Source organism: Lutjanus erythropterus, chromosome 9 (genome assembly GCF_056507025.1).
Source record: "Lutjanus erythropterus isolate fLutEry1 chromosome 9, fLutEry1.hap2, whole genome shotgun sequence".
Classification (NCBI taxonomy): Eukaryota; Metazoa; Chordata; class Actinopteri; order Lutjaniformes; family Lutjanidae; genus Lutjanus; species Lutjanus erythropterus.
The window spans coordinates 24,462,985-24,475,046 of NC_139325.1; the positions used below are offsets into that span (position 1 = coordinate 24,462,985).

At 42.6% G+C, this 12,062-nt stretch overlaps 1 protein-coding gene across 2 annotated transcripts in view; it reads left to right on the forward strand.

Moving 5' to 3' along the window:
* The first annotated feature begins 927 nt into the window (after positions 1 to 927).
* The window catches only part of efna4 (ephrin A4), a 49,213-nt gene continuing 38,078 nt past the window's right edge, over positions 928 to 12,062 (forward strand). Inside the window, exon 1 of one of the 2 annotated variants that reach the window (XM_084726783.1) lies at positions 928 to 1,418. In XM_084726783.1, coding sequence (XP_084582909.1) covers positions 1,294 to 1,418 — 125 coding nt within the window. In that variant the 5' untranslated portion in view covers positions 928 to 1,293. The remainder of the gene's footprint in view (positions 1,419 to 12,062) is intronic. The other variant, XM_084726785.1, reaches the window with a different exon arrangement.

Here is a 12,062-nt window from a genome sequence, read left to right on the forward strand (position 1 = left end):
GTTTAGACCAGTAGAGGTAATTAAGGAGGCTGTAATATTCACATACACACTCAAACTTCAAGTAAACTGCCATATCTAGTAGTAGAAGTAGTATTGAGAGGTTATCTAGGTATACCTGGATTTCTGTGTAGCTAACATTAGCGGTTGATCTGTAAAAAGTTAGTGGTTGGTCTGTGTTGCCAACATTAGCAGTTTATCTGTTTAGCTAACAGCAGCAGTTGGTCTCTGTAGGGGACATTAAAGGCTGGTCTCTGTAACCAATCTTAGCAGTTAGTCTTCCCTGTAAATGTTTCTTTAAAGACGATGTTGAGTTCTTGGATGACAACAGTGTTTTCACAGCTGAAGACAGAATCGTCTCGGTACTGTGGTCTTGTTCCTCCTTTCTAATTTAAGACAAAATAATGTTGAAATTTCCATGCAGAGAAATAATTCATTTCACTAGAGACCATGATAATGAATTGACTAAGCGTGTCTGGTTTCAGTCAGTCCAGAGCTGTGTTGAGACTCATGAAGTGTTCCAATACTGCACATAGAGTATAGTTCCTAATTAAATATAACTACTCAGTCTTTTTTTTCTGTAACTGTAATAGAGTACAATTGCTTTTTGTATCCTAATTACATATTCCTGTGACATGTAATCAGTTACTCCCCAAGCCTGGACACAAATTTAAACAAATTGAACAATGCAGCTCCAGATCAGTCATATCGGGGGGGAGAAAGGAGGACAGAGGGTCCCAGGGCAGGTCCTGAAAAACTGGAACAGTGACAGACTGTCTCTCCACACCAGTCGGCGCACCTCGCAAGGATTTAACTTTGCACCACAGTGTCACGCATCACCACACCCTGGTGGATTGATTGGCTCAAAGTTTCCCCCGGCACCGCCCTCAGCTCAGCGGACCCGCCCTTCCAGCGCTCCGCAGCCTGTTGCTGCCAAACCAGCTGCCAGTTTCAATTCATATTCTGACCCTTTACTGGAAACTGGAAACTCTGACCTTTAAACTCAGGTTTAGTCTTTCTTTTAGTCCCGTGAAGCGATCTCATTACAAAACCATGCGGATCATGGACAAACTCTCAAGAACCATCACACCTTCCACTCTGCAGCCTGTGATTTAACCCTTTTTAAGCGACTTTTAATCACTTCACCTTTATAAATGCATCATGTCAAAGTGAGGTAGAGGCTTTGTTGTTTCGAAGTTTTGTGGAAGCTGCGGGAGAAAAGTTGCTCACCTGATTTTTGTGCGCCACTCCCAGTTGGGAGCCAGAGAGTCACTCCGCGGCCCCTGCGCGGTCAGGATGGGCTCCTCAGTTTGGACACCGGGAGCTGTGCCTGCCTGGAAAGCCACGATCTTCCTCTTGAACATAATCTCAGCTGCTGTGGCCAAACGACACGTCGTGTATTGGAATTCAACAAACACAAGGTGAGGGGGGGGAAAGAAAAAACACTAATGATGCTCCTTTCCAGGACGAAATGAGGCTGTTTCTGTGCGCTCCTCCCTGTCACTGCGGGCCAAATGAGGGTTTAATGTCAAGAGCAGAATTTGGTTCATTTCAACCTACTTTGCAGAGAACAAACGTGGCTGGTCTGAACTTGCACTGCCATGCTATTTCACAACGAGCACAATAATTCCTGCTAAATGAGTCAGGCTTTAGTTGGTTTAAAGAATCTCTGCTATGCGGCACATCACGTCCTTGTGTGCTTAATTGAAGAGGGGTGCAGAGCAGGTATGATTACCTAAAACCTGTTCTAACCCAAAAGCTATCACACAGGTATTTTAGTCAAATTATGAAGCCTGAACTCTGGGGATACAGAGGAGCTCATTTGAGTGCCCTGATCAAAGGAAACTTTTTTTTTTTAAATTTTCCTTGGCCTGATCTCACCTTCTACTCCTGCAGCTATCTTTATCTCAATGACTCTGCTCTAACCCTGGCTTTCACCTGTCCACTGCTGTTTGGAGTCAGTGATTATGCTACTTATAGAATGGCAGAAGTAAGGGTTTCTTCCTAAGTGTTTGTGTCCTAGATAGCATTCTGGGGACACAGGTGTATATTAAAGGCTAAAACGCTGCTGTGCACCGGCGAGTATGTAGTTAGGTAATGGGAAGGTGTGTGTGTGTGTGTTTGTGACTGTGTGTAATGGGTTGATTGGGGCCATTAGCCAGGCAGAGTCAGGCTCACCTGCTGATCCAGGTGTTCCAGTCTGCCTAATTGAAGGGTTGAGGTGGAGGACCTGCAGGGCCGGTAGGCCTACAACCCAAAATAACACATCTGCCATCCTCTCACCAGCTTATTTAGGCTATGTTCATACTGCAGGCAAAAGTGGCCCAAATCTGATTTATTTTTTCGTGACTCAGATCTATTTTTCTCATGGCAGTGTGACCAGCACAAGTTATTTCGAATCTGATGTTTTCAATTCTGATTTGAGCCACTTTCATATGTGGTTCTTAGTCGGATACAGTCCTGATTTTTTTTTTTTTTTTTTTTTGCAATGCAACTTCAGTCTCATATCATAATTCCTGCGACTTTTATGTCACTCGCTAGCCTGAAGTGTCTTGCAGCAAGACTCTTGTGGAGACAGTTAAAAGCGTTCCTTGACATCCTTAAAATTTGAATAAAATCTGTTTCTGTGAAGCCATTCATGCAACAATCCCACCACTCCTGGCTCTGACTCCACATCCCCTCACACCTCTGAAGTAGTAGCAGTCATTGCTTAAAAAAAAAAAACATAATTAAAAATTTGGCTCCATTTCTCCTTGTCCTTGATATCATCTGCTCACAAATTTACTGGCTTTCATTACTAAACAACTTATAAATTAAACTGTAAAAGCTGGCCTTTTGTATAACAGCGTGCTGTGTGTGAAGTCTTTGCTATTGTTCTTTAGCGCATGCGGGTCAGTTCAGGACCTTGACGAGTTTGTGCTTAAATCTGATATTAGCAACATTTAAAAGAGAATGTTAACAGCCAAACAAAAAGACAGATCTGTGCATTAGTGAACGAAGCCTAAGAGACTCTAGCTGTATGTTAGGCCCGATTCCCTAAACGCTCTTTCAGATGAATGACCTTTTTAGCCGTTGGCCACAGAGACCACTTTGTCAGTCACAGTTTTGTCTCGTATTTTACATTCGTGGATGCACAAAATGTGACAGAAATATGACTCCTGGGACTGATAATTTCCCCAAGGGCTCCTTTGTCAAGTCTGCAGGACTCCGCTGGCACTGGAGTCAGCCGAGGTTCTATCCAGTGTGTCCAGGCGGGTAAAACCCGGTCCTGTAATTGGGATCCAACAGAAATGTGTTGGGGAGGAACACTGTGAGGATTAGGAAGCACCTTCTTGTTCCCCAGAGATTCAGGGATGAATGGTCACAGCCTGTGGCAGGGCCACACAGTTGGCTGCAACACCACACAATCACAATGCCATCAGCATCACGGCGGAGGGTAACCCACTGTGGCAGAGAATCACTCTCATCAGCAACACCACCCAATCACAAAGCTATCAGCGCAGCCGTGATGCTGCACCCGCTTCAGAATCCCCTGGGTTTACAGCTAGGACTCTCTTTCATTCCTCCTCTCCTCTCCTTTACTCTCCTCTCCTCACTCTTCATTACCTCCCTTGTTACATCCCACTCTCCTTTTCATTTTTTTGTCTGCGCTCCCCACCCTCCTCCTTCGCTCCCTTTATCTCTCACGACTCCCTCCTGCCCAGTGATGGATATTGGCGGTGTGATTAGTTGAGCTTCAGTCATTTTCCCATACCATATTTTCTATTAGCTGCCTGCCTGCCAGCCAGGTTGTCCTGAGGCCTGTAAATGTAGCCTGGCATGGGAAAAGGAGCACAGGGACAGGAGAGTGATGCTTTTGTTGGCTTGGCGCTGCACTGCGAGGTCCAGGACTCCACTCGATGCACAGAAGGTGCTCTAGATCATAAAATGACCACAATTGTCTTTTTGTTTGTTTGTCCACCGTGTTGTAATAGTCTAAAATTAACCATAAATGTTGAATATTCTAAACATGTCTCGGCCCATTTCTTAAAGCTGCTTCAATCATTTTTATATAAACAATGGATGAAATAGCAATATATAATGTGAAAGAGGTAACTTGGCAGAGTATTCTCACCTGTCTCTGTAGTTCCACCCAGTTCTACAAAGCATTTTAGCTTCTTTTAGTTCATTTTAACAGGCAGAAAATCACCACTATCACCAGCATTGTTTATAGCAAAATAACTCCTCTATCCACTGTAAGCAACCAAGTCAACACCAAATGGCAGCGGGACAAAGCTAGTGACTAGCTGAGCATTTAGCACCAAAAGGGCCAGATATTCCCTCAGGAGTTGGGGGAGAACAAAACAGAGTACATAACCTTAGAAAAGAATGAATTCTGGACTTGTTGGTTGCCAGAATCACGACTTGACATGCATGCTAATGTTGCTCCGTGTCTACTGGGTCTGTAAATAGGCAGTTGTTTGCTAAATGTTTGCCAACACTGCAACCCACAGAGCATTATCATCTGACCCTGCAGCCCCCGCAGTTCTATAGTACGTTTTAGCTTCTTTCAGCTAATTGTTTTGGTTTAACAGCCAGCAACTTTATTGTTTTGATTCAGTTTCATTGCTTTCATCAGTGTTGTTTATAACAAATAGGTCTGATTAAACCTTCTGTAAGCTACTTGGTCAACATCAAGCAGCAGTGGGACAAAGTTAGAGACTAGTGGAGCATTTAGCAGCTAAAGAGAAAGATATTTTCCTCAGGAGTTGGAGGAGGAACAAAGCAGAGCAAATATTGGACTTACAGGAGATTGAAATTTGGACTTATGTTCACAAAGTTGTTGGAAACATGAATGCATGCTAATGTTGCTCCATGTCTGCTGAGTTGTAAATAAGCAAATGTTTGCTAACACCACAACATTAAAAACTAATTTCTCAATGCTGTTTTTCCAAAAAGCTGTTTTGGCAAAAGATAGTTGACTGTTGAGTCTCATTCCCGGGTTGTCAGATACTTCGACTGTCTTATTATCTTGTGATTGGCCAAAGTCTCTTGTCACGTTCCCTGAAGAGCTGGTAAATAGGCAATGTTTTACTAACTGCTTGCTAACACCACAACACTACAAGTTAATATGTCAATGCTGTGTTTCAATCAATCAAAGGTGCAGTGAGTGGTTCTGGAGAAAGAGTTAATTGTTGAGTCTCATTTCGCAGGTTGTCAAATACTCAAGTCAACTATCTTATCAACTTGAGATTCGTCAAAGCCTCCAATCACAGGCTAGATTTTCTAAAGCTTAAATACAGAGCCAAGAGGAGGAGCTGAAGTCTCTCAGACCACTTGAATAACATATTGCTCAAAGGTTATAATGGAACTTTTGCCCGATGATGCCATAAATATAGTGCCTACCCCAGCTTTATAGGTTTAACCATCATACCTGAAATTTATTGGAGAATAATGGCAGAATGTTGTTGATTTGGCCTTGGTACTCGTTTCAGTTGGCTCAACCTTCTTTGTAAATGTTGGCGCTGAAGAAAATCGAACCGTTGATTAGGAACATTCACGCCCTCATTACCCCTGCAATCTCTGACACTGGACACCTAAAGAGGATCGAGCTGCTTTTACAGATATTACATTAACAGCTCATATATAACATAACGGTAGTTAGCGAGCAAACAGGCTCCTTTTAATACGGATGACAGAAGACATTCTCTGACCATCACCTTTCCTTCGACATCTAGATTTATGGTTTTAATGAAGCAGGGGCAGTGAAGTGGAGACTGAAGGGCCATGTTGCTCTGCTCTTCGCTGGCTAATATGGCTGTAACAAAGGCTCAGCGAAACCCTTTAACTGGCACACATTTAGCACCCTCCAGACTGAAAAATGGAGCCCTGAAATGGAAGTGATAGACTGACTGCAGGGTCAGCGCAGAACATGGTGGAGTCAGATACCCCAGCCTGTTTCATTGTGGGGCTCAAGTGGTTCGATTGCCCTCTTTTATGATTTTATGAACAGGGTTTACGATCCTTCTCGATTTTATTACAGTGTTTCTCTCAGAGCGATAGTTCCTTATTAGAGGAGAAATTATTTTTTTACTTCCTGGAGCAGTTAAAGGTTAGTAAAATATTATAACCAGGGCGCTTTAAGCTTGAGTGTGTGTTTGCTCCTGTGCTGACAGTATACATGAGCTCTCCCCTGAGTAGCAGCAGGCCCAGACTAGTTTATTGGTATATTAAGCCCCCTCCTCTGTACCATGGTGTGCTTTAAAACCTGTTGGACCAAATAAGTTGACCAGCCTATTTGCTGATACAACAGTGTCCGCCTCTTGTGCCGCATTCATCCTCATAAATTCACTCAGGATCTGTCAGAAAGTTTACTCAGAGCACCAAAACTTTAAGGATTGCATTACCTTTTTTTTTGGGCTTGAAAGAGGCTTTTACCATCTATATATGGGCTGCTCGTACATCTGTAACAAGAATAAATGTCACCCAAAGCTGAACCTTAAATAAGCTACTCCATTTCCTCGTCCTCTGACTTACCCTTGTTCTTGGCCCGCACCTCAGCTTGTGCTTTCCCTCTTATCCAACATGGCAGGAGGCAAACTTGTTGCAACAGTTCCTCTGGATCACAGGCTCTTGTTTCCTGCCTCTTCTTGCCATTTCTTTGCTGCAGAATGGTGGATTATCTGGGTGTTAATTGGAGATTTTACTGTTTACGTAGCGACATACTGCACAGTCTGAATATTAGAACCAATTTCTCCTCTCTTGCTCACACTTGGATGCACTCTGCAAGTTTAAACACGGACCTTAAAGCATGTAAAACAAACCGGTCCAGACCCCTCTGAACTCTCCCTTTCTTCCTTCCTGACTGTATCTCTCTCCCCTCTTCTGACACAGGCTTAGGGCGAGCTCCGAGCCAGTGAAGCATGTTTAAACGGTGCGTTGAGGAGATGAATATTTGTATTGGTTTTCTGTATCTTTATTGAAAGCAGCCCTCATAAGTCTTCCGTGTAATCTCTGCTCTGTTTATGCATCATTTCCCTCTGTGTGTGCACTCATGAATGATCTCGTTTAAATACCAAAGTAAATCACATTCTGCATACCTTCACACACACATCTGATCTGTGTGCACGCACACACGCAGCGTACAGTAAAGTGAAAGCAGACAGTGTTCGTAATTGTTTCTTGTCAGGGGAGATGATTGCACTTCCAGACTGATTTCCTTTTTATTTAATTTTTTATTATTTCTCTGTCGGTCGGTCGGCCTGTCTGTGTCTATTCCTGCTCTGTTGTGTGTGTGTGTGTGTGTGTGTGTGTGCATGCAAATGAATATATTTCTCGCACTGTCTGCTATCTCTCCTCTCTGTGTCTGTCTCTGTACTAATCTCTGTCTTCCCCTGGTAAATGATTAACATGGAGAACCTGGCTGAACTATAATCAACAAACCCACAGTGAGGTAATTACCACTTTATTCCCTGTCCTGCTAACAAAGCAATCTCTCCCTCTCTACCTACCCGTCTCTCCACGTCTCTCCCTCTCCTCGTCTGTCATCTGGCTGTATCAATGTCTCTCTCCCTTTTCTGTGTCTTTCTGTGTCAATGCCTATTGTCTCACTTGCTGCTGCGCTGCAGTCGGTGTAGATCCAGAGATGTGTGTTGTTTGTGAGCGCGATTGTGTACCTTATCTGTCTTTGTAAATGTGCTTTGTCTGTTTGTTTGTGGTATTGAGTGTATTATCTAGAGGTAAACTGTGGATGAGGTAACTGTGTGTACACTTGAGCTGCTTCATCTCTGTCGGAAAACAATGCAAGGCAGTGATTTTAGTGATTTGTACGCCAGTGGATTGACGTTTGGTGCCATTGTTGTCGACTGAAGTTCATTTCAGTGGAACAATAGCTTAGAGGTGTTTGTGTGCATGTGTGTTGTTGGAACTGACCTGCTGGTTTGCGTAAAAGGGAACTGTTTGTTTCCTTGAACAGAGATGTGAGCGTGATAAATCTCAGCTCTGGACAAAACAAATCCCAGAAATGCACCAGGATACCAGGCCCTATTAAAACCCTCAAGGTTTTGATTCATGTGTGATCTCGCACATGATTCATGTTTTTTTTTACTAGATTCTTGAGATTTTCCTCCTGCTACTCACAGTGAGTAGTGAAAGTGCCTCTGACTGGAAAAAGCCTCAGTTCCGGCCAGCGGTGCACGGCTGTGGGAACATACCATCCACTGTGCCGGCCTCTCGTCTAAATAGGTCATTGTTTTGTTTCCACTGGTTAGTTGATTTTAGGTGTGACTGAAGTGTTGGAGGGAAAAGGCGTGTTATTGCCTTTGGATACTTGGGTTTTTAAAGGTGGGGCCTGAAGCTAGAGTATTGTGCAATCACATCTTTTACATGGCTTCATTTTGTGAAGTTTAGTACTCAACAAGAATACAAATGCATCACTTTCTGCTCCCATTTAAAAGATGCAAGTCTACTTCTGTGCACACTAAAGGTTTATTTCTCTCAAATCTTTTTCATAAATCTGTTTAAATCCATGTTAGTGAGCACTGATCACAATGAAGGGTCACTCTAAAATATGCTGTTTTAAATATATTTATTGGGAGCTCAACTATGCTATTTCACATAGGGCTATAGATCTTTTTTTTTTTTGCACAATTTTTTCCCAGGAGGGCAAAGTCATGACCCAGTCTACTCTGTCTCTGATTGGCTAGTATTTGTTGTCTTCATTGGTTGGTTTGTTAGATTTAGGCATTTGTGAGTGATTGGTTAAGGGTTAGAGTGTGCTGGTAACTGTGTTACTACAATATATGAGACCATATGAGGCCCACTGTAGGGTTGAGGTCAATACCATCATCACAGCAAATTTTATTTTGAAGGGCTGATCATGTTGAGATCAGCACATTGATCTTTTAATACGCCTAAGGATCAGCACTGTCATCCAGAACATAGCCTCTGATTGGTCGACAGACTCAACCCAAGGCATCATAGGATTGTGACAGTATGTTTCAATAAAGTCCTATTAAAGTTGATTATCAAGGAAGTCGTAGGAAAACCCCATCCTGCTGGAAAATGTTGTTTTGCCATCATCGTAGTGAAAAATCCGTACTGTCACATCTCTGGGGCAGGGTAAGATTATCACATCACGCCAACCCAAACCTATTTTTTTCCCTGGAGGGCAAAGTCATGATCCGCTCTACTCTGACTCTGATTGGTTTACCCTGATATTCTTACCCTAACTCTAACCGGTGACTCTTCATGCCTAAACCAAGCCAACCAGCAAAGGCAACAAGAACTAGCTAATCAGAGTCAGAGTCAGTGTAGGGCGGATCATGATTATTATCTCCTGGGGGAAAGAAAATTGGTATCTATAGTCCCAGGTGAAATAGCCATATTTCACTGCCTAATAAATGTCCTTTTTCAAGATCAAACTGCACATTTTAGAGTGGCCTTTTATTGTGACCAGTCCAAGGCACAGCTGTGCAATAATCACGCTGTTTAATCAGCATCTCTATATGCCACACCTGTCAGGTGAATGGATTATCTTGGCATACGAACGCAGATTTGAACAAATTTGTGAACAAAACCTGAGAGAAAGAAGCCTTTTGTGTGCACAGAAGAAGTCTTAGATCTTTTAATTCAACCCATGAATGAGAGCAAAAACAAGTGCTGCATTTATATTTTTGTTGAGTGTATTTCTAGTAGATCTTTACAGAAATGGGTCCAGTTTACTACCCGCTGTACTGACACCACCTTCTTTTTATGTATATCTGTGTGAAATCAGTAATCCTCCATTTGACTGTTTAGTGTTACATTATACCCAAGAATGAACCCAACATAAAAGTTGCACAACAAAAATAATCTTTGCAGAGATACGCACACACACAAACACAGGAAGACTCGAGCACACTGCGTTGAAAATGAGGTTTGGGCAGAGGCCTGGCGGTGAGGATGTCTGTATTAAAATGGATCAGATAGTCACAGTGCAGCTCGGAGCCGTCGGAGCAGACATGGTGTACAAGCATGAAAGGACGGCCGCTCTCTCCTCCTGGTCAGGATATTTAGTCAATCGATACCAATTTAACACCCAGATATTATCGCCGGCTTCTTGCATTATCACTAGACTGCATATGGACCCATCTCTTTCCCAATTTCTCTCTGCACGCTGCCCTGTTTCTCTGTGTACACACATACATCAATATTAGGTTGCATTAAGCTGTAATAAGTTGTATTGTATGAATGTCTCAGAGTGGGGTGGAACAGCTGTGGAATGAAATGAGGTTCAATGCTGTCTGCCACTCCGTTGGCACGGCACAACCTGGCTCTGGCACAAAATGGCTGCTGGTGCCGTACGTGTGTGAAGAAGGTGGTTATGGTGGTTAAGGGCTGTTGGTGAGCGCCGAGCGGGAGAGCATTCATTCATTCATGGCACACAATGAGCTGGCATTGTTGTAGGTGTCAGGCCAACTGTGTATTCCTTTGACATACAAAACAGCAATTAAATTGTGGCGTGAGAATATGGGAACTCAGAAATGTGGGAAACACTGTCAACTTAAGCTTCACCAAACTAACACAATCTGCTCGTTGTTTAGCCAATATGTGCGTTTTGGACTTACACACACACACACACGTGCACGCAGAAACAGGCAGACACACACTCTCAAGTACATCTAACCTCGCACAATGCTCTTCCACTCAGCTCAGAAATCCTGCCAAGAGGCAACCTGGGAATTCCCTGAGACAGAAATTGAATTAGTATTGACCCAGGCAGAGCAAAAGGCTGTAGCAGAAACCTGGATTATTGTACCATACAAGGTCCTCGCTGCCAGGAGGACGCTCACACATGTTCGCCATCATGCCTGAAGTCTTCAAAGGTGCTTATGAAGAATACTTTTTCTGAAAAAAGGAACAAAACTACACCTTCAGTGGTTGAGACTGAGGTTTCCCCAGTTATTGTACATTGGACGTACAAAGATAATAGTAACAAATGATTTATCTAACAAGTTCTGATATTGGGTTTAGACGGGCGTTGTGATCTAAGACTTCCAAAATTTACTTTTCAGGCAAATCATATTTTCTTTCTATTTCCAAACTTCATTTAACTACACTGAAGAGCAGATCTGCACTACATGAACAAATCAACAGAATGATGCAAACAACCAGATGGAAATGCTGATTGGACAAATTACTTCACTTGGCTCTTATGAGTACTTGAAATGTGTTATTTTATTATTCTGTTATCACTTGGCTTCTGAAACCTGTGTAATATATGCAATATTGTGTTTTGATGGTGTAACTGGCAAAATCATTGGCTCTTTCTAGTCTGGCTCTAGTCTGACATTGAGGAAAATGATCGTAATTTAGATTGTAGATTGTGATTACGATTAAACAGATCGTAATATTTTCCACCCCTAGGTTTAATGCATTAGATTGGACGCCAACAGATACTGCTTCACATGAACACCTTATCTGGAGGCCACTAAAGTCCTCCGGTTAGGAAGTCAGCCAGAAGACCTTCACATTTACTGCATGGAGAGGAACTCTTTGCTCTTCTCATAAAAGTTCTTTAATTGCCTTTGTGTTGTTAAAGATGATGTGCACCAGTACAACATTTGCTGCAGTTTTTCTTTTATTTTATAGCTTTTGCATTTAGTTGTCTGTTTTGCTCAATAAACCTGATGATGCCTGTGAGGAAACACTTTGTTTGCACAGTGGCATGTGGAATTTATATGAACTTTTAACTTTAGTTACTACAAATCAGTCCGATTTGTGCCTGACCTTGACAGCACATCTTGTGTGCAGTAGTTATAGTCTGATCAGTTCAGGGCACAAGCCAAAAATTTGGAGACAGTGCTAAAGAAAAATGTCCATGTGAGTGACACATACTACTAGGAGTATTCAAAGGGCTATGAAACACTCTCTTTTTGCCTCCATGTGACCTACATTACAAAAGGAGGCCATCACCGACAACATTGGCTATTTAGTTTTTTTCAATGCCTGCGACCTGGTCAGTAAGCAGACCGGAAGATCATATGTTCATATTTTTACAGGCAAAGTTAGAGTGAGTAATACTTTAGCAAGTTAAAAAGAAGCAG